The following is a 21,038-nucleotide window of genomic DNA, read 5'->3' as shown; positions in this document are numbered from 1 at the left end:
CATCATCCCTCCTGCAGTTGCCATGTCACATCAACTGAGGATAGACTGGGCCTTGCCAGAGCAGTGTGGAATTTCAACCAATAGTTCCCGGAGGCACTTTCGCATGTATCATGTATTTATGTTGAACTTCTTTCGCACCGTACATAACCAACCGTGCTAATCGGATGTGCGGTGAAAGAACAACAAACTATGGTTCTCTGTGTGAGTCTGTGGGTATCTGTGTAAGTCTATGAGTCTCTGTGTGAGTCTGTGGGTCTCTGTGTGAGTCTGTGGGTCTCTGTGTGAGTCTGTGGGTCTCTGTGTGAGTCTGTGGGTCTCTGTGTGAGTCTATGGGCCTCTGTGTGAGTCTGTGGGTCTCTGTGTGAGTCTGCGGGTCTCTGTGTGAGTCTATGGGTCTCTGTGTGAGTCTGTGGGTCTCTGCGAGTTTATGGGTCTCTGTGCGAGTCTGTGGGTCTCTGTGTGAGTCTATGGGTCTCTGTGCGAGTCTATGGGTCTCTGTGCGAGTCTATGGGTATCTGTGTGAGTCTATGGGTCACTGTGCGAGTCTATGGGTCTCTGTGCGAGTCTATGGGTCTCTGTGTCAGTCTGTGGGTCTCTGCGTGAGTCTGTGGGTCTCTATGTGAGTCTATGGGTCTCTGTGTGAGTCTATGAGTCTTTGTGTGAGTCTGTGGGTCTCTGTGTGAGTCTGTGGGTCTCTGTGCGAGTCTATGGGTCCCTGTGTGAGTCTATGGGTCTCTGTGTGAGTCTATGGGTCTCTGTGTGAGTCTATGGGTCTCTGTGTGAGTCTATGGGTCTCTGTGTGAGTCTATGGGTCTCTGTGTGAGTCTATGGGTCTCTGTGTGAGTCTGTGGGTCTCTGTGTGAGTCTATGGGTCTCTGTGTGAGTCTATGGGTCTCTGTGTGAGTCTATGGGTCTCTGTGTGAGTCTGTGGGTCTCTGTGTGAGTCTGTGGGTCTCTGCGAGTTTATGGGTCTCTGTGCGAGTCTGTGGGTCTCTGTGTGAGTCTATGGGTCTCTGTGCGAGTCTATGGGTCTCTGTGTGAGTCTATGGGTATCTGTGTGAGTCTATGGGTCTCTGTGCGAGTCTATGGGTCTCTGTGCGAGTCTATGGGTCTCTGTGTCAGTCTGTGGGTCTCTGCGTGAGTCTGTGGGTCTCTATGTGAGTCTATGGGTCTCTGTGTGAGTCTATGAGTCTTTGTGTGAGTCTGTGGGTCTCTGTGTGAGTCTATGTACCCTGTGTATGTTGAACTTCTTTCGCACCGCACGTAGCCAACCGCAGGTGCGGGAAAGTCGTTCACGGCAAGCGGCCGCCGTGGGTAGCTACTGACTATTGACCCCGGACGTGCACTCGACCGGGTTCAATGAAACCCGCACTGACCGGCGTGGTGAAGTATGGCCAATTATCTCTCGCAGCCTGCCAGCGCTGGGTTGGGGAGTCCAAAATCCCACAACGGAGCAGCAGAACGGGTGCTACGGGTACAACGTGGTGGCGCTGTGTGATGACATTTGGCTGCGTGAAAAATAGGCGACGTTTCGGGAAAAGGTCCTTCTCCGTGCGCTGCGCGCGCTTGTTTGCACGCGGCACCACCGTTGCGCAGGATGCTGGACTATCGCCGAAGAATGTTGTGAGTGGCACGGGTGGTGTGGTGGTGGTGGTGGTGGGGTGTGAATTGAAACGTCTGGGGGCTACCACGTGGCCCCGCGTGGCGGGGGTGGTTGGGGCAGCTCGTCCGCCCCGAGGATGGTTTCTGCCGCGTGGTGCTTGGCCTGCGAGGGCCTCGCGTGTCGGAAGCTGTCGATGACTTCCTCCTCCTCGTCTCCAAATTCCCTGGGGGAGAAACGCACGGAACGCCGTTTACACGCCGAGAGGGGTGGCGGAGATGTTGACTACCTCGCCTGATACACAGGAGGTCGAGGGTTCGATCCCGACCCCGACGACGCCTGCTGCTGTATGTTTGGAATTTGCGTCTCCCTCTCATCATCACGGTGCCTGGGAGATGTTAACTACCTCGCCTGGTCTACAGGAGGTCGAGGGTTCGATCCCGACCCTGACACCTGCTGCTGTATGTTTGGAATTTGCGTGTTTCTCTCTCATCATCATCATCACGGTGGCTGGGAGATGTTAACTACCTCGCCTGGTACACAGGAGGTCGTGGGTTCGATATCGACCCCGCTGTATATTTGGAATTGGCTTGGTCCCCCCCCCACCCACATTTAGAATCGTGAGTTTAGAGCGGTGGTTCTGACCTTTTATTGCAGACTTTCACCCCCTTTGTTTACCATCGTTAAACAATGTACGATGTCAATGACTTACTTTGTTTGTTGAAACAAAGTAAGTTGTTACTTACGTTGCCCCGTGCTTAATTTGTGTTTTTGATGATTTACCTTCTAACAAAATCTGGCCACTCATCTCGCACCCCCATAAAGGTGAAGAAGAACCACTCCTTGAGGGTATTTGGCGACTGCTATAAATGTCCACGCGGTGACAATGAGCCACGTCGCTGAGCTGTCATTTGCGATCGCCAGGTCGCTGCTGAAAAAGAGCCGCAGTCGAGCTCCGTGGGTCGTTACCTGGCAAAATAGCAATAGAATGTGGCGCAGTAGTGCCGGGTCCATAGCGCACACCCACCCACATCCACACCCACACACCCACACCCACTCACTCACACACCCCCACTCACCCACCCACACACTCACCCACCCACATCCACCCACCCACACACACACCCACACCCACTCACCCATCCACATCCACCCACCGACCCATCCACATCTACCCATCCAAATCCACCCACCCATACACACCCACCCACCACACACCCACCCATACACACCCATACACATCCACCCACCTATACACACCACCCACACGCCCACCCACCACATTCACCCACCCACCACATTCACCCACCCACCACACCCACCCACCCACACACACCCACTCACCCACCCACCCACACACACCCACCCACCCACCCACACTCACCCACCCACCCACACTCACCCACCACACCCACCACACCCACCCACCACACCCACCAAACCCACCCACACCCACCCACCACACCCACTCAGCTCCACTCACCCTGCCGTGCCCTGCTTGCCCAGCTCTCCCAGGGCTGGGTATGGCAGCTCGGGGTCTCCTCCTCCTGCCGTGAAGCCCAGGGCCTCCTCCTCATCCTCATCATCATCCTCCTCCATCTCTCTCCTGCGTGCAGCCACAAAGACAAAGATGCCCCGTGTAGCCTTGACGGACTTATTGGGCCAAGTGCTGTTTGCGAGGAGCAGCAGCAGCAGCGGCTATGAAAGCCGGCACGGCGCAAGAGATGATGGGTGACCAGCATTGCGCCCGACCGCCTTTGTCTCTCCAGTGGCGATGTTCACGACACCCCGCACCAAACACGCACGCGCGCGCGGGCACGGGCACACACAAAGGCAAAGATCCCCTGGGTAGCCCACGCAGGCTGCCGGGGCAAGTGTTGTCAGCGGGCACCGTGATACATCACAAGCGATCGTCTGTCTTTCACTATGCATTCGTGTTCATGGTGAGCCGGGAGTCGTGAGACGTGAGTGAGCCGTGAGTCGTGAGCCGTGAGTCGTGAGCCGTGCGTCGTGAGTCGTGAGCCGGGAGTCGTGAGACGTGCGTCGTGAGTCGTGAGCCGTGAGTCGTGAGCCGTGAGTGAGTGAGCCAGCTGTGTCTGTTTGAGCCGTGTATGAGTAAGCCGTGAGTGAGCCGTGAGCAGTGAGTGAGTCGTAAGCGGGCCGTGAGCCGTGTATGAGTAAGCTGTGAGTGAGCCGTGAGTGAGCTGTGTATGAGTGAGCCGTGAGTGAGTGAGCCGTGAGTGAGCTGTGTATGTGTGAGCCGCGAGTGAGCCGCGCTGCGCCGTGTGGCGGGCAGGGAGCCAGGGCAGGGAGTCTCACTCGGGTCTCATCCTCAGGATGTCCATCGCGTATTTCTGGACGAGCCGAGCGCTCTGCATCCGACTCAGCTCGCTCGTAAACATCCCGTCCACGTGTCTCTGCGGCCTGAACAACAACAACAACCACAACAATAATGAAGACAAAGATCCCCCGTGTAGCCGTCAACAGACTGTGGGGCAAGTGCTGTTAGCCAGTAGCGCATATGAAGGCCGGCACCGCCAACACCACGCCCAGCCGCCTTTGTCTCTCCAGTGACGATGTTTACTACACACCTCACCAGGTACTCAATTGAGGCTGAGTCGACCTAGGGGAGGCCCAGGACCGGTTCAAATAATCGTCACCGGTGCTGGTGGCCGTGAGCGGGAATCGAACCCGGGTGGCCAGGTTCACATCGCAGCGTAGCGCTAACCACTACACCACCGCTCCCCACCCAGCACACCGATCAGCAAAATAGGAATCGGAAAATAAAATAACAAACTGACAGAGATGAGCGGCACAGCAGCAGCAGCTGTCATCTTCTTGGTTCTTTCGGTAAAGTCACGTAGAAGGGAAATAATAAAATAATAAAAATATTGCATAATAAAATACAATTCTCACGACGTTTCGGCCACAACGCAAGCAGCCGTCCTCAGGTGAAGAACAGGTCTGTCGGAAAGACAGCCCTGTTCAAGCTTGGTGGTGTTCATTCAGACGCTGTCTTTCCGACAGATCTGTTCTTCACCTGAGGACGGCTGCTTGCGTTGTGGCCGAAACGTCGTGAGAATTGTATCTTATTATGTTTTCTTTTTATTACTTTATTATTTCCCTTCTACGTGACTTTACCGAAAGAACCAAGAAGATGAATCCCTGCAGTCACGAAATCGAAATTCAGCCGCGGCTGGTTGTGAATATTCGTGAGCGCGTGTTACCGTTCAGCCATCGGAATGGCCCCCGACGCGATCATCTGGTTGACGATCAGCACCAGCAGCATGGCCACAGCAGCGGCGTGTCTCCCCATCGCTTCACCTGCCAGAGGCAGCGAGACAGAGGAGGAGGAAGTTCAAGTTCATTTATTAGGTATAGCCCTGTGAGCCATTCGGCTCTTGAATCGGGTGCAACCGCAACAAACAAAAAACAAAAACATGAACAAAAAACATCTTAAAGTGAATATGTGACTGAGTGCAAACAGAAAATCCAAGAAAAGACAGAAAAATATTGCAGAAAAAAATCACCGTACACCAACGCTGTGTGCAAAAATCCCAGTGGGATGCAAGTCAAACAACCAACAACCACAAGACAACTTAGATTAAGGAGGAGAGGCAGGGACACAGGGAGGAGGAGGATCAGAGTTTGAAGTCTAACCCAGAGGTCGCAAACGGGTTTTGATTCCTTACCCATACCCGGCCGCACAAGGGTGGCAAATGGGTACCCGTACCCGGCCGGGTACAGGTAGCCGTATCCTACCCGTACCCGTACCCTACCCGAAATGAGTGACAAACGGTTACTCACCAGTGACTCACGGCCTACCTGTACCCGTACCCGGCTGCACCAGGGTCGCAAACGGCTACCCATACGGGTAGCCGGGTATCGGGTAGGGTATGGGTATCGGGTACCCGGTTGCGACCTCTGGTCTAACCCCAGGATCTCAGCGGGCCGGCCTCTAATGCCCCCAACCAACTCAGCCTTTGTCTTTCAGAATCAGAATTTTATTTTTTCTTACACACCCTGGAGGAATCTGATGGGCTGTCAAGCTATTTTTAATTGACACGGGTGTCCAGTAGTTTCACGGCCGTCAACTGGTTTCTGCTCTCGTCTCTCTCGTGAAAAGTTGAGGCTCCTATCCCGCCTCCCACCGCGGGATCGGCTTGAAGGATGGAACCTTTTTTTTTAATCCTTTATATTAAGTTCGCATGCTTGCTTATGATCGTGCAAATCTTTCGGTCGTTTTTTAACCCACTTCCCGTGATCCAATCGAGCTGACATTTTCCACACAGACTCGTTGTGCGTGACAATTAATTTTCGTGAATTTTTTTCCCAAAATTTTACACTGTTTAGGGAAAAATAAATAAATATGTTTTTACCAATTGCTTAATGCTGGCAGACAATCATCTGACCCATAGGTGGCAGCCATCTCAAGCCAGAGGACGAGAGCACTTTAGCCGCCACGCATATAAAGGATTTATAGAGAAAAACTTTGTTTTTACGGGTTAATTTTTTGTTTGTTATTAAAACAAACACAAATAAAACAGGACCCTGCGGGGTGGGCTGGTAGGAACGAATAACCAAATAATATAAACATAATGTATTATTACACTTGTTAAGCCAGGAAAGCCCCACTGAGTCAAAAGGTTTTTGTAGGGTCCTGCCAAGTGTTTGCAGTAGGGGGCGATGTTGATACACGGACGGACGGACGATATAATCTATTGGTGGTCTGGTCCACTTCGTTCCTACCAGTATAAACCCCCTCGCACCGCACCGCCGGCGTGTTGCATCACAAACGGAGAGGCTCACACGGCCGTGGCTCACGCCACGCGTGGCATCAGACGCTTCCGTGACCGGTTTGAGGCCACACGCATTGTCCCATTGTCTCGGGACGGAGTTACATAATGTTCGAGTCGGGAGGGAGAGAGACGGGGAACGCCCAAAGACAAAGAGCCCCCGTACAGCCTCAACAGGCTGTTGGGGCAAGTGCTGTTGGCGAGTAACACCGATGAAGGCCAGAACGGCACACGAGGGGGTGGGTGACCAGCACCGCGCCCGGCCGCCTTTGTCTACCCCAGTGGCCATGTTTACTACACACCGCACCAGGTATTCATTTGAGGCTGAGTGGGCCTAGGGGAGGCCCAGGACCGGTTCAGATAATCGTCGCTGATTTTGGCCGTGAGCGGGAATCGAACTCGGGTCACCGGGTTCGTAGCGCAGCGCGCTGACCGCTGCACCACCGCTCCCCGCACACACACACAAAAACAAAGTTCCCCCGTATAGCCTATTAATAGACTGTTGGGGCAAGTGCTGTTAGCGAGCACCCACAACATCACACACAGACACACACACAGACACACACACAGACATACACATCACACACAGACACACATCACAGACAGACACACACGCGCGCATCTCTATCGCTCAACCTCACAAGCGCACAAAGCCCCCGCCCCCCCCGGAACCCCGTTTCTTAAAACCTTTAACAGTGCAAAGTCAACCCCGAAGATGCTGATGTTGCTGCTGCTGATGATGCTGCTGATGTTGCTGCTGCTGATGATGCTGATGATGATTCTGCTGCTGCTGATGCTGCTGCTGCTGATGATGCTTGAAAAATCCGAATGGAAGTTCCAGACAACAAACGCCACCACCACCACCTCCTCCTCCTCCAACTCATCCTTCTCCGTGACTCGCTCCTTCATTAACCTCATCGCTCGCTCGAGCGAACGAGACTCAACTTGGCCTCTCGCATCGCGCCGCGCTTTCAGATGGCGCTGCTTCTGCGGCCGTCTGGAACGCTCTTCCCGTCCCGTAGGAGGAAGCCCACTGGCACCGACGCACTTTGAAACCATCGAGATTGACAAACTCATGTCGTGAAAACTGCTCGTCGTTGTCGTGTTCTAGTTTGGTGTCCTTACTCAGCACCTCCAATTAGCGCGGTTGGCTACGTACGGTGCGAAGGAAGTTCAACACGCGGACAAAGACAAAGGTCCGCCGTATAGCCTTACCCGACTGCTGGGCCAAGTGCTGTTAGCGAGCACACTCTGCGTGCGTTACACAAAACAAACTTGGCACTTGAAACTCGATGCTGAAGATCCGGATGATGACGTTGTTGATGATGACGACGATGATGATGGAGATGATCATGATGTTGACGATGATGGTGGAGATGAGAATGAGGATGATGTTGATGATGATGGTGGTGGAGATGAGAATGAGGATGATGATGATGATGGTGCTGGAGATGAGGATGATGATGGTGGAGATGGGAATGAGGATGTTGATGGTGGAGATGAGGATGAAGATGTTGATGGTGGAGATGATGATGATGATGATGGTGGAGATGAGGATGAGAATGATGATGGTGCTGGAGATGAGGATGATGATGATGATGGTGGAGATGAGAATGAGGATGATGATGGTAGAGATGAGGATGAGGATGTTGATGATGGTGCTGGAGATGAGAATGAGGATGTTGATGATGGTGGTGGTGGAGATGAGAATGAGGATGATGATGGTAGAGATGAGGATGAGGATGTTGATGATGGTGCTGGAGATGAGAATGAGGATGAGGATGTTGATGATGGTGCTGGAGATGAGAATGATGAGAATGATGATGTTGATGATGATGGTGGAGATGATGATGATGATGATGATGGTGGAGATGAGAATGAGGATGTTGATGATGGTAGTGGAGATGATGATGGTGGAGATGAGGATGAGGATGTTGATGATGGTGGTGGAGATGAGAATGATGAGAATGATGATGTTGATGATGATGGTGGAGATGATGATGATGATGGTGGAGATGAGAATGAGGATGTTGATGATGCTGCTGGAGATGATGATGACCTGGACGGCGATGACGACGACGACGGAGTGAATGTACAAAGACAGGACCCACCCGTTACGGTCACAGCAGGGACTGCCGCAGTCACCGCCAAAAAGCAACCCTCTTGCGTGTCACCCTCGCCTCTTGTGTGATGTCCTTCGCCTGGAGAGCACCCAGCGACGCTTGGTGAGACAGACTCGGTCACTCGCCACCTTTATACACCCCCCCGTCCACACACACGCCGTTATCTTAAGGCAGTAAAAGTTTACGGTCGCGTGGGACAGAAGCCTCTTACGCACCACCCACCCACACACCTCCTCCTCCTCGTAAACTTTTTCTCTGTATCTCTCTGTCTCTGTATCTCTCTGTCTCTGTATCTCTCTGTGTGTGTCGCTCTCTCTTTTAGTCTATCTCTTTCTGCCTCTCTCTGTCTGTGTGTGTGTGTCTCTCTCTCTCTATTTTAGTCTATCTTTCTCTGTCTCTGTGTCTCTGTCTCTGTGTGTGTCTCTCTCTCTCTCTGTGTGTCTCTTTCTCTGTGTCTCTGTGTCTCTCTGTCTCTGTGTGTCTCTCTCTCTGTGTCTCTGTGTGTGTGTCTATCTCTCTCTCTCTCTCTGTGTCTCTGTGTGTCTCTCTCTCTGTCTCTCTCTGTGTCTCTGTGTGTCTCTCTCTCTGTGTCTCTCTGTGTGTCTCTCTGTGTCTCTCTCTCTCTGTGTCTCTGTGTGTCTCTCTCTCTGTCTCTCTCTGTGTCTCTGTGTGTCTCTCTCTCTGTGTCTCTCTGTGTGTCTCTCTGTGTCTCTGTCTCTCTGTGTCTCTGTGTGTCTCTCTCTCTGTCTCTCTCTGTGTCTCTGTGTCTCTCTCTCTCTGTGTCTCTCTGTGTGTCTCTCTGTGTCTCTGTCTCTCTGTGTCTCTGTGTGTCTCTCTCTCTGTCTCTCTCTGTGTCTCTGTGTGTCTCTCTCTCTGTGTCTCTCTGTGTGTCTCTCTGTGTCTCTCTCTCTCTGTGTCTCTGTGTGTCTCTCTCTCTGTCTCTCTCTGTGTCTCTGTGTGTCTCTCTCTCTGTGTCTCTCTGTGTGTCTCTCTGTGTCTCTGTCTCTCTGTGTCTCTGTGTGTCTCTCTCTCTGTCTCTCTCTGTGTCTCTGTGTCTCTCTCTCTCTGTGTCTCTCTGTGTGTCTCTCTGTGTCTCTGTCTCTCTGTGTCTCTGTGTGTCTCTCTCTCGCGTGTTATTTATCTTCTCCCTCGGCGGTGCCCCTGGGCCGCTGTCTCCTCTGAGGCAATCAACTTCGAGCCTACCGCCAAGCCCTGGCATGGAGTCAACCCGGGCTCACATCCCAGCATCCTGGGCCCCCCTCCCCTCCCCCATCAACAACAGCGGGGCATCGAAATCCTGGGAAGCAGCCATGGAGGAGGTGGGGTGTAGGTGAGAGGGGAAAGTCTTCATCGACAAAGCCCCAAATGCGATGTGTAGGCCAAGGGCCGGATTCAAGTTCGATGTGGGCCCACGTCCGTTTGCGTACCAAGGAATAGCACGACCCTCGCACCTCCGATTAGCACAGTTGGGTGGCTACGTACGGTGCGAAAGAAGTCTAACACACACACGCGCACGTCCGTAACGGACGTGAGTAGGTCGTGGCACGAACTCCACCGAATCGCTTCAAACAAAGGAGTCTGTCGCGACCAACTTCCCCGGGCGGTGGAATACTGCTGGATCATAGACGCTGTCAACGTTGGTGGCCTTCTTGGTTCTTTCGGTAAAGTCACGTAGAAGGGAAATAATAAAGTAATAAAAATAAAACAATAACATAATATAATACTATATTTAAATATTATAAAAATATTTTCATTTTTTTATTATTTCCCTTATACGTGACTTTACCGAAAGAACCAAGAAAATGAATCCCTGCAGTCACGAAAGCTTTAAATCGAAACGTTGGTGGTCTTCACTCATCGTCAGTGTGAGTGAGTGAGGGCCGTCACAGCATTTGAAACCACTGCTGGGGTTTGACAGCAGCATGATGATGATAATGATGACGACGTGGGTCGGTGTTGTCACTCCGTGTGAATTGTGTCGTGTGATCGCACTCGGTCAGATATGTATGCACGTAAAGAAAGCAGTTTTTTTGCAACATTTAAATCAATTCGTCAAATTGTATTTGCTATCCAAATGTACAACATTTAGTTTAATCGTGCGTCTGACAATGCTTCCGTTTTTGTTGAACTGTGACGCGGTTCATAACGCTGGCCGTATTGGCGTTTGAACTCACCGTGTTGTTGTGTTTCGACTTACGAACGGTTCGACTTACGGACGGTTCGACTTACGGACGGTTCGACTTACGAACGGTTCGACTTACGGACGCTTCGACTTACGAACGTTTCGACTTACGAACGGTTCGACTTACGAACGGTTCGACTTGCGAACGGTTCGACTTACGGACGGTTCGACTTACGGACGGTTCGACTTACGGACGGTTCGACTTACGGACGGTTCGACTTACAGACGGTTCGACTTACGAACGGTTCGACTTACGGACGCTTCGACTTACGAACGTTTCGACTTACGGACGGTTCGACTTACGAACGGGGACTCTGGAACGAATTAAGCTCGTACGCCGAGGACTACCCGTATGTTGACATTCTTGTCGCGATCATACATAGCCAACCGTGCTAATGTGGGATACGAATTCAACGCAAGAAAAAGGATACAGCCCGAAGCAATCATCCATCACAGAGGTTTTTTTGGGGGTTAGATCACGTCAATATAAATGTGTCGTTAAACCCTCCACCACCCGACTCAGCGAATTAGTCAGGGGTTTGTCACGTAAACAAAATGTGCGAATTCGTTACGAGTACAGCACTACACGGGTTGTGTGTTGGAGAGAAAATCCACAACATTTGCAATCTGAGTACGACGTTTCGCCAGTAATAACAACCGCCATCAACAGGCGATTGCCTAATTGGCTGTGTCGGGTGGTGGAGGGTTTAACGACAAATTTATATTTACGTTATGTAAGGGGCCGTCCATAAATGACGTCACGCACCTAGGGGGGGGGGTCAGACATTTGTGACGATGTGTGACGAGGGGGGGGGGGGTTGAGAAATGTGACGTCACATCAAAATGCGCAACTTTAAATAAATATAGACAACACGTTCTACTTAATTAAATATACTTTTTTTAAATAAATGTGTTCTCCTATAACATCAGAGTGCAGTGCCACATTAAATACGCACTACAATGACAATAGTTTAAAGCGATTTCAAGCATGTTTTATTTTTTTGGGGGGGGGGGCAGAGCTTTGTGACATCGTGTTACAAGGGGGGTGCGTCAAAAAAGTCCAAAATCGCGTGACGTCATTTATGGACGGCACCTAACCCCCCCAAAAACCCGATATTATTGATGATATTTGTCGCGAAAGTCTCCTGCGTGTTAAAAGGAACGATCACGAACAGCGTCGTCGTGTTACATATCAGAATCGTGACTTACACTGGACAAATCCGATGAGCTATGAAGCTCCTTGTCACGCATGTCCAAGCAGGAAGCGGGTCAGAAAGCTACGAATGCAAGAAAGGAAAATACACGGCCAGATTGCAACTCTCTGCTTGCAAAAAGATCATCTCAAACGCCACGTGGCCTGTCGCAACCCGTGCCCCTGTGAAGGCCGACCATGGTGGGTGAGAGAGAGGACTGGTGAGTGTGTGGGTGGTCTCGGCGCTGGTTATCTGCTGGTGTGAGTGTGGGCTGGTAGAATCACTGGGCCCCAGCTGTCCCAGTGCCACGGTCAACACAAACGCGTGGTGGTGTTGGTGGTGGTGGCGGCGCCTCCACCACCAACACCACCACTCAAAGGAAGAGGAGGTGGTGGCCTTGGCGCCTACAGGTGATACCGGAGCCGCTCGCCCAGCCTCCGCGAGTCAGATAAGAGACGCGTTCAGGCAGTGGAATCGGGCATCATTTATTGGGGCCAGGTAAGAGTTCCGTTGAGATTCATCGTCCTGTTTGCCCGAGGATGGGCCGGCCAAGCGGACACGGTGGCGACGTGACGGCGGTCAGCGGCGGGCTTTGTTTGCGCAGTTTTTTTTTTATTGACGGATCATCTCACGGGAAGGAGAGTTTCGCAACATCTGCGTCTGATCCACCAACCCCCCCTCCCCCGCTGCTGCTGTTGCTGCCTCCGCGGTGCTGGGTTTACAGGCGCGTCACCCGCCCGGCGTCTCGCTCTGCGCACTCCATCCGTGTGACATCTCTCCTACATGTAAAAACCGTAGAAATTGAACTATTTTTCGTTGATTTTATTGCAGCAAAAAAGAGCCCCACTGAGATCTACGGCTCTTTTTTTCAGAAGCCACGTGGTTATCGCAAATGGTAGCTCGGCGAAGTGGCTTATCACGCGTGGACAGTTATAGCAGGAGCCAAATCCTCTAGGCCGGTGGTTCTTTGCCTTGACTGCAGCCTTGCACCCCTTTGGGTCTCAATCGTAAAAAAAAGTACAATGTTAATTGCTACACAGGGGATTGGATGAAACAAAGTCATCTTCTTGGTTCTTTCGGTAAAGTCACGTAGAAGGGAGATAATAAAATAATAAAAATTAAACGTAATAAAATACAATTCTCACGACGTTTCGGCCACAACGTAAGCAGCCGTCCTCAGGTGAAGAACAGGTCTGTCGGAAAGACAGCGTCTGAATGACCTGTTCTTCACCTGAGGACGGCTGCTTGCGTTGTGGCCGAAACGTCGTGAGAATTGTATTTTATTATGTTCTATTTTTATTATTTTATTATTTCCCTTCTACGTGACTTTACCGAAAGAACCAAGAAGATGAATCCCTGCAGTCACGAAAGCTTTAAATCGAAACAAAGTCAGTAATGTTGAACACGTAGTAGGCTTTCGCGACCAACATCCATAATCGAGGGTTTTTTATGGGTTAGATCGCGTAAATATATAAATGTGTCGTTAAACCCGCCAATTTACAATAGTAAATGTTGTGGCTTGGCTCTCCAACACACCGGTTAGTGCTGTACTCGTGACGAATTGGCCACGTTCTGTTTACGTGACAACCCTTACTAGTTGGCCGTGTCGGGTGGTGGCGGGTTTTAACGACACATTTATATATTTACGCGATCAAACCCATAGAAAAAAAGCCTCTATTGTGGATGATATTGGTCGCGAAAGTCTCCGACCACGTGTTAAACAACCAATCATCCTCCACACCGCAGTCCCAGCAGTAAACGCGTGCGGTCATAATGCTCACCGTTCGCTGTCGACAAGTCACTGCTTACAGGGTGCTTAAAAAAATGTTAACCACTTCTGAGAATTTGCAACAGCACCATCACAAGAAACGCGCTGGCTGCGGGCTTTGGAGACCACCTGGAGATTATTCCCAGGGCAGGCGTTGACAATGACGGCGAACAAGTGGAAGAATGATAATTGGTTTTTTACCCTTCTATCTGGCAACAAAACTGACACCTTTATTTTTACTGGCAAATGAGGTTCCAATGGTGTAAGTGGAAAAATCTTTAACTTTTTGAAGCTATTGACATTTACACTTGTTATCATTTTGATTGAAAGCTTTCGTGACTGCAGGGATTTATATTCTTGTTTCTTTCGGTAAAGTCACGTAGAAGGGAAATAATAAAATAATATAAATATTAAACAAAAAAAATTCTCACGACGTTTCGACTGCAACACAAGCAATCATCATCAGGTGTGAAATCCACAGCAACAAATTTTTTATTGTTTTATATTTACATTCTTTTATTATTTCCCTTCTACGTGACTTTACCGAAAGAACCAAGAATACTTGTCATCATGTCACAGTGCTATTATCCGTTCTTTTGCCATTTAAAACGATCGTCCCGTATAAGTGTTAACATTTTTTTGAAGCGACCCGTATTTGCTCGTGGTAGCATTATTACACGATGATGATTATGATTACTTAGTCTCCTTTCCAACTCGCACGCACGCACGCACCTCCGTCCGATCGGCGTCGTGTCATTCAGAGACGGCGTTCGAGTTTGTTGATAAACCACCGCTTCCACGAACCCCACCCCACCCCGCCACCTCTTACCCCATCACTACGCGTGGGCTGGCGCTTGTCGTTATCGGTCACGCACGGAGATTCCGTGGCCGCGTTACACCGAATTAACGACTCATTGGCCAAACATGACGTGGTGCTGAGCGTGCGAGCGATGATAGTGCGAGATTCCAGCTCGCTCCGCAAACTGCCTGGGGCGCTGCGCCTGCTCAGGTTCACCGCCATAAACCACGCGCGCACGGGTAAACAATCGGCTCAATTAATAAGCGACGTTGGCAAACTCGCGAACCCGTTAATAAGAAGTTAAGCGCGTTTTGCCCGGCGCTGTTTGCCCCAGCGCTGTGATAAGCGTGCGCCCCTTAGCGCGTGGAAATCCGCGGTGTCGCGCCGACGGGGGACAGCGTTGGGGTGGACGGTAAATTTGAGCGAAAATCTGCGTGTCGTGCCAAAGGGCCCTCCACCCCCCCCCCCCCTGGCACAAGCGGCCCCTCTGGCAAAATTCCCGATTCAGAACCAATGACCTTGGCGTGACACCGAACGAGAATCCGCTGGGAAGCACAGTCCTCTCTCTCTCTGTCTCTCTCGCAATGGGGCCGACCTAGCAGCCCCATGCCCCTTGGTCACTCCACTGCTGGATGAGGTTCCCTGCTCGAGCCGTGCGGGTTCGTCGGAGGTTGTTGTTATTTTTCGATTGAAAGCTTTCGTGACTGCAGGGATTCATCTTCTTGGTTCTTTCGGTAAAGTCACGTAGAAGGGAAATAATAAAATAAAAAATAATAATAAAACATAATAAAATTATTCTCACGACGTTTCGGCCACAACGCAAGCAGCCGTCCTCAGGTGAAGAACAGGTCTGTCGGAAAGACAGCGTCTGAATGAAACACCACCAAGCTTGGAGCGTATATTTAAGCTGGGTTGGAGGGGGGAGAGCGCCTTGACAATGGAATTTGCATATCAAGAGGAATTTAGCATATTTATGGGAAATGCCGATATGGGATTAGTCACTACTTGTGGAATGCGTAGGAGGTGGGGGGGTTTCAAAGTCATAATATGCCCGTGCATTATGCAGGATTAGCAGCATCAAAGCGAGGGAGTAGGGTTAGCATTAATAAAGGGAAGGAATGTTAATAGTATGGAGCTACGTGACTTTACCGAAAGAACCAAGAAGGTTGTTGTTTCGATTTAAAGCTTTCGTGACTGCAGGGATTCATATTCTTGGTTCTTTCGGTAAAGTCACGTAGAATGGAAATAATAAAATAATAGAAATAAAAATTTCGTAATACGTCTTTTATTCTTTTTTACTTTATTATTTCCATTCTACGTGACTTTACCGAAAGAACCAAGAAGAAGGTTGTTGTTATTATTTGACTTTAAGCGTCACACACTTCTTCACCACGACTGCCAGTGCGGGGTTTGGCGGAGAGCGGGGAACGATTGTGTTGGGAGGATGTCAGTACAGTACGAAGGTGGATTTTACTCCGCTTGCCCTCTGCTGACTACAACGTGGCCAAAAAGGCAGCCTATAGCACCTGGCACGCACACAGTGAGTGGTCGCTCATCCAAACACTGTCCAGGCCCCCGAATCCCGGCTTTTTGGGCACGTTCACCGAGGGGTGATGTGCACATTGGCTAACAAAAAGTTACTTTAAATCGTACATGTTTAATAGACAGTCAATCTACTGCTGGATCAAGGCCTCAACCGCACCGCGTCGGTAATGGGGGTTGTTTGACCATACTTCGCCACGCTGGTCGATGCGGGTTTGAGTTGGGGGTCGCTGGGGCGAGAAGTGGTTCGTCGTGACCACGAATCTAACAGAGTTTAATGGAAAAAACGACATACGTGTCTATAAAAATCTGGCCATGCACTTTAAAAAAGATATAAATGAAGTATGTTGCACACATCCCACGAGACGCACGTGGTCCCCTGGAAGCGCTTCACTTCAGCAGCAACAATGCAAGCAAACTCTGGACTGGTTTCAACATTCAGGTGTCTCATCAGCAACGCCACGAGGCTTGCTTGAGCCCCGATGCTGGCGAACTTCCAGAGCGTTCGATGTGGGTTGTCGTTTCGTAATACGCGACACAAAATAATAATAATGATACCCATGGGAAAAAACTGACGTCGTTGTTGAGAATATAACACAACAAGGATGTAGTAGAACCGACAGCAAGGGCGGGGGAACCTTTTTCTTCTGCCAAGGGCCATTTGGATATTTATAACATCATTCGCGGGCCATACAAAATTATCAAAATAAAAATATGCCTGTTCTTCTTGGTTCTTTCGGTAAAGTCACGTAGAAGGGAAATAATAAAATAATAAAAATAAAGCATAATAAAATACCATTCTCACGACGTTTCGGCCACAACACAAGCAGCCGTCCTCAGGTGAAGAACAGGTCTGTCGGACACTGTCTTTCCGACAGCCCTGTTCTTCACCTGAGGACGGCTGCTTGCGTTGTGGCCGAAACGTCGTGAGAATTATTTTATTATGTTTTATTTATTTATTTCCCTTCTACGTCACTTTACCGAAAGAACCAAGAAGATGAATCCCTGCAGTCACGAAAGCTTTAAATCGAAAAATTTGCCCGTTATATTTGGTCAAACATTTCATTAACTCACCCCTAATGCGATGGGTGAAACTGCTTCTCTTTGGTGAGGCGTGCGATGTTGGCTGGTATTGATGATATTGCTACTCGCAACTGCTTTTCCAGGTTTGCTCCTCGATTTATTGAATTTCGAGTCCCGCCTGCGGTTGCCTTGGCAGGGCCACACCAAATGATTTCGCGGGGCTTATACAGCCCACGGGCCGGATGTTCCCCACCCTGCCCTACAGCCTCCGCCGTACATCTCTCCACGGAGACACACAAACAAATATGCACGCAACATTGAAAAGATCCGTCAACCCCGGCAGGAGCCACTGCACCAACCTCTCCCACTAAACCTCCTGCCACGGTCACTCGGGCACGGACTCGATCTGCTCGTGCGCATGTCGACGTTTGACCTTAGGTCTACGACACCATCACGCGCAATGTGGCACCGCAGTGGTGACACGTGACATCGTGGGGTCAGCAAGGGTCACTCACAACGGGCAGCAACTGCCCACTTGTTAATGCTTTCCCACTTGGGGTAGGGGGTGGGTGAACATTGCGAGTTAGCCCTGTTTGTCTCCAACAGAAGGCGCACAATTATTATATCCACAATAGCGGAGGTTTTATTTATTTGCGGGGGGGCTTCATATAAATGTGTCATTAAACGCGTCTGACGAGCGTGTCGCCTGATAATGCTGCTGATCGTGGTAATTACCAGCGAAACGTCACCGTACTGGAATGGTAAATGTTGTCGTGGGTTTATTCGCCATCACACAATGCTGAGCGCTGAACTAGCAACGAATTGGCACGTTTTTTTAACGTGAAAACCCCCTTACTCATTGGCTGTGTCGGGTGGTGACGGGTTTAACGACACATTTGTACTGGTAGGAACCTCCTGGTTACACCAGCCCACAGGGGATTATTGTTTCCGTCGTGCAGGGAGGGGCTGGGTGGGGAGGGAGGGGCTGGGTGGGGAGGGGAGGGTGGGGAGGGTGGGGAGGGGCTGCGTGGGGAGGGTGGGGCTGGGTGGGGGGTGGGAGGGGTGGGGCTGGGTGGGGAGGGGCTGGTCACCCCGTGGTGCCCTTATAAAACTCAACGTTTAACCTACTCACGCCGGCTTGTGCCCGCCCTCACAGTCGGGCATATTTGCGGAATACACCACGCCGCCGTTGACCTTGGCCATTGACCGAGCAGCCCGACGTTCCTACCAGCTCCCTCCGCAGGAATGTGTTTTTTACGCGATCAATCCACAAAATAACCTCGTTTATGGATTATTATATTGATCATGAAAGCCTACAACTACTACGCGTTAAACTGACTAACAATACTAACAAGCCTATTTAAGCAGTTTTTATTGCTGTGGTTGTCCCACCTGAAGACGATTGCTTGTGTTGCGATCGAAACGTCGTGATCTATTCTTTTTTGTACCTATGTGACTTGAACCGAAAGAACCAAAGAGTATGGCTAACAACACTCACCCACCCACTCACCTACTCAGTCACCCACTCATTCACCTACTCACCCACTCACCTACTCGCATACTCACTCACTCACCCACTCACCTACTCAGTCACCCACTCATTCACCTACTCACCCACTCACCTACTCGCATACTCACTCACTCACCCACTCACCTACTCACTCACCCACTCATTCACCTACTCACCCACTCACCTACTCGCATACTCACTCACCCACCCACTCACCTACTCAGTCACCCACTCATTCACCTACTCACCCACTCACCTACTCGCATACTCACTCACTCACCCACTCACCTACTCAGTCACCCACTCATTCACCTACTCACCCACTCACCTACTCGCATACTCACTCACTCACCCACTCACCTACTCACTCACCCACTCATTCACCTACTCACCCACTCACCTACTCGCATACTCACTCACCCACCCACTCACCTACTCAGTCACCCACTCATTCACCTACTCACCCACTCACCTACTCGCATACTCACTCACTCACCCACTCACCTACTCACTCACCCACCCGCTCACCCACTCTGCTTGCCACCTGTCCAGGTTTGACCGGAACGGTCCAGGAATTTGGCATCTGTGTGTCTGGCGGCAGGAATAGATTTGTTCCGAGATGCATGGTACCGGTGTCGGCTGTGTTGGACTTTATTTCAGGAGACTGCGCAGTTGTTGATAAATAATCGACCTGGGTCTGACTGAGAGATGCGGCTGGGTTTGGTCTGCGGTGAAAACGCTGGCAAACCCTTCACGTGCCCCACGGGTTGAGAATGTTGTTCTAAACCCTTCGCTTGAGGCACTACCAACATTATTATAATCATCCGCGGCAGCTATTATCTATCCACGGCTGGATGAAGGCCTCCTCTCCAAGAAGTCAGACCCCCCTCAAATGTGACGTCACAAAGCTCTGCCCCCCCCCCCACCCCCCATAACCATATTTCGATTTTGAAAATAAAACATGCTTCAAATCGCTTTAAACTAATGTCATTGTAGTGCGTATTTAATGTGGCGCTGCACTCTGATGTTGTAGGAGTGTTGTTATAACAATTAGTGTTGTTATAACAATTCTATATTTATTTAAAGTTGCACATTTTGATGTGACGTCACATTTCTCAACCCCTCCCGCCTCGTCACACATCGTCACAAATGTCTGAACACCCCCCCTAGGTGCGTGACGTCATTTATGGGGGGTTTAAGAAATGTGACGTCACGTAAAAATGCGCAACTTTAAATAAATATAGACAACACGTTCTACTTTAATTAAATAGACTTTTTAATAAATGTTTTTTTCCTACAACATCAGAGTGCAGCGCCACATTAAATACGCACTACAATGACAATAGTTTAAAACTATTTGAAGCATGTTTTATTTTGGGGGGGAGGGGGGCGGAGCTTTGTGACGTCATATTTGAGGGGGGGGTCTGACTTTTTGTGACGCCGTGCGACGAAGGGGGGTGGGGGGGGGGTCAAAAATCGTCCAAAATCGCGTGACGTCATTTATGGACGGCCCCATTCGTCCACGTCGCTGCTGCACGTCAATGGGGACCAACTCGGCAAAATGAGTCGATGATAACACGGTGTCTGTGTGGCCTCAAGGTGCACATAGCCTGGCACAAGCGTCGTGGTGACGTCACCGCCACTTAGTGGCGAATGGCGGTTGTTGTTGCGTCCGTGCGGCATTACACACAAGGCGACGACGTTTCGGACCACGGGCCTTATTCGCAACGACTACGCAGTACGGGGTTTGGTCAGATTCGCATTTTTCGCGAGACAGAAGTTTGGTAAATTGATATCGCGATATAAAATATCGTATGTCGCTTCATATTTTACTTATATTTTTATATGTATATTTAACATATTATATATTTAATATTATATATATATATATATTTTATATAACGACATATTGTATACATCGCGATATAAGTTTTTATATATTTTTTTATCGCGATAAAAGTTTGTTAAATTGATATCGCGATATAAAATATTTATGTCGCTATATATTATACATAATTATTTCATATGTATGTTTTACATGTACATTTTATTTCGCGATATCAAATTACCACACTTATTTCTTGACATTTAAAAACAAATTTTACTTAATTTCACGTCGTAAATTGTTTTTTCGCCAGTCAAAGAACCCACTGTATTTTTATATTCAAGGAAAATAAAAGCACCAACGATAATGGCGCCATAACGATTCTTTACGATAGGGTTATCGTGGAAGTTATATCGCACGATATATCGCACGATATATCTCACGATATATCGCGGCGAGGCGATATCGCCCCTCCCCAACGCGTCGACGTCGACCCTTAATTTGCATAATGTATGCAAGTCGCCCGCCAACTTTGCATAAATTATGCTAATTATGTAAACAAATCGCGGTGACCAATGGGAAGCCCGTGTCTTGTCCTTCACCTCAAAATCCCTACAACGGATAAGAAACCGGGCGGCCAAGGCCACCCCCGGCTTCCTATTGGCCCAAAGCCTTCC

General features: G+C 49.9%; 1 protein-coding gene across 1 annotated transcript; it reads right to left on the bottom strand.

Moving 5' to 3' along the window:
- Positions 1-870: 870 nt before the first annotated feature.
- Positions 871-8,798, bottom strand: SCT (secretin). The gene is made up of 5 exons (XM_078882211.1): positions 8,508-8,798; positions 4,828-4,924; positions 3,920-4,024; positions 3,084-3,206; positions 871-1,826 (listed from the first exon to the last, which is right to left on the bottom strand). Exons 2-5 carry the CDS (start codon positions 4,914-4,916, stop codon positions 1,685-1,687), a joined length of 459 nt encoding a protein of 152 aa, XP_078738337.1. The 5' UTR covers positions 4,917-4,924; positions 8,508-8,798; the 3' UTR covers positions 871-1,684.
- Positions 8,799-21,038: the final 12,240 nt, after the last annotated feature.

This window comes from Lampetra fluviatilis, chromosome 64, assembly GCF_964198595.1.
Source record: "Lampetra fluviatilis chromosome 64, kcLamFluv1.1, whole genome shotgun sequence".
In the NCBI taxonomy this organism is placed as follows: domain Eukaryota; kingdom Metazoa; phylum Chordata; class Hyperoartia; order Petromyzontiformes; family Petromyzontidae; genus Lampetra; species Lampetra fluviatilis.
This window is presented reverse-complemented; position numbering and strand designations above follow the sequence as displayed.

Bases quoted from the DNA above. Each gene is read 5' to 3' on its own strand.
- SCT (XM_078882211.1), bottom strand. From the start codon at position 4,916: ATGGGGAGACACGCCGCTGCTGTGGCCATGCTGCTGGTGCTGATCGTC. The intron at 3,207-3,919 runs GTGAGACTCCCT...GGCTGCACGCAG, and splicing joins ATCCTGAGGATGAGACCCGA to GAGAGAGATGGAGGAGGATG. The intron at 1,827-3,083 runs GTGAGTGGAGCT...TTTCTCCCCCAG, and splicing joins GGCAAGCAGGGCACGGCAGG to GGAATTTGGAGACGAGGAGG.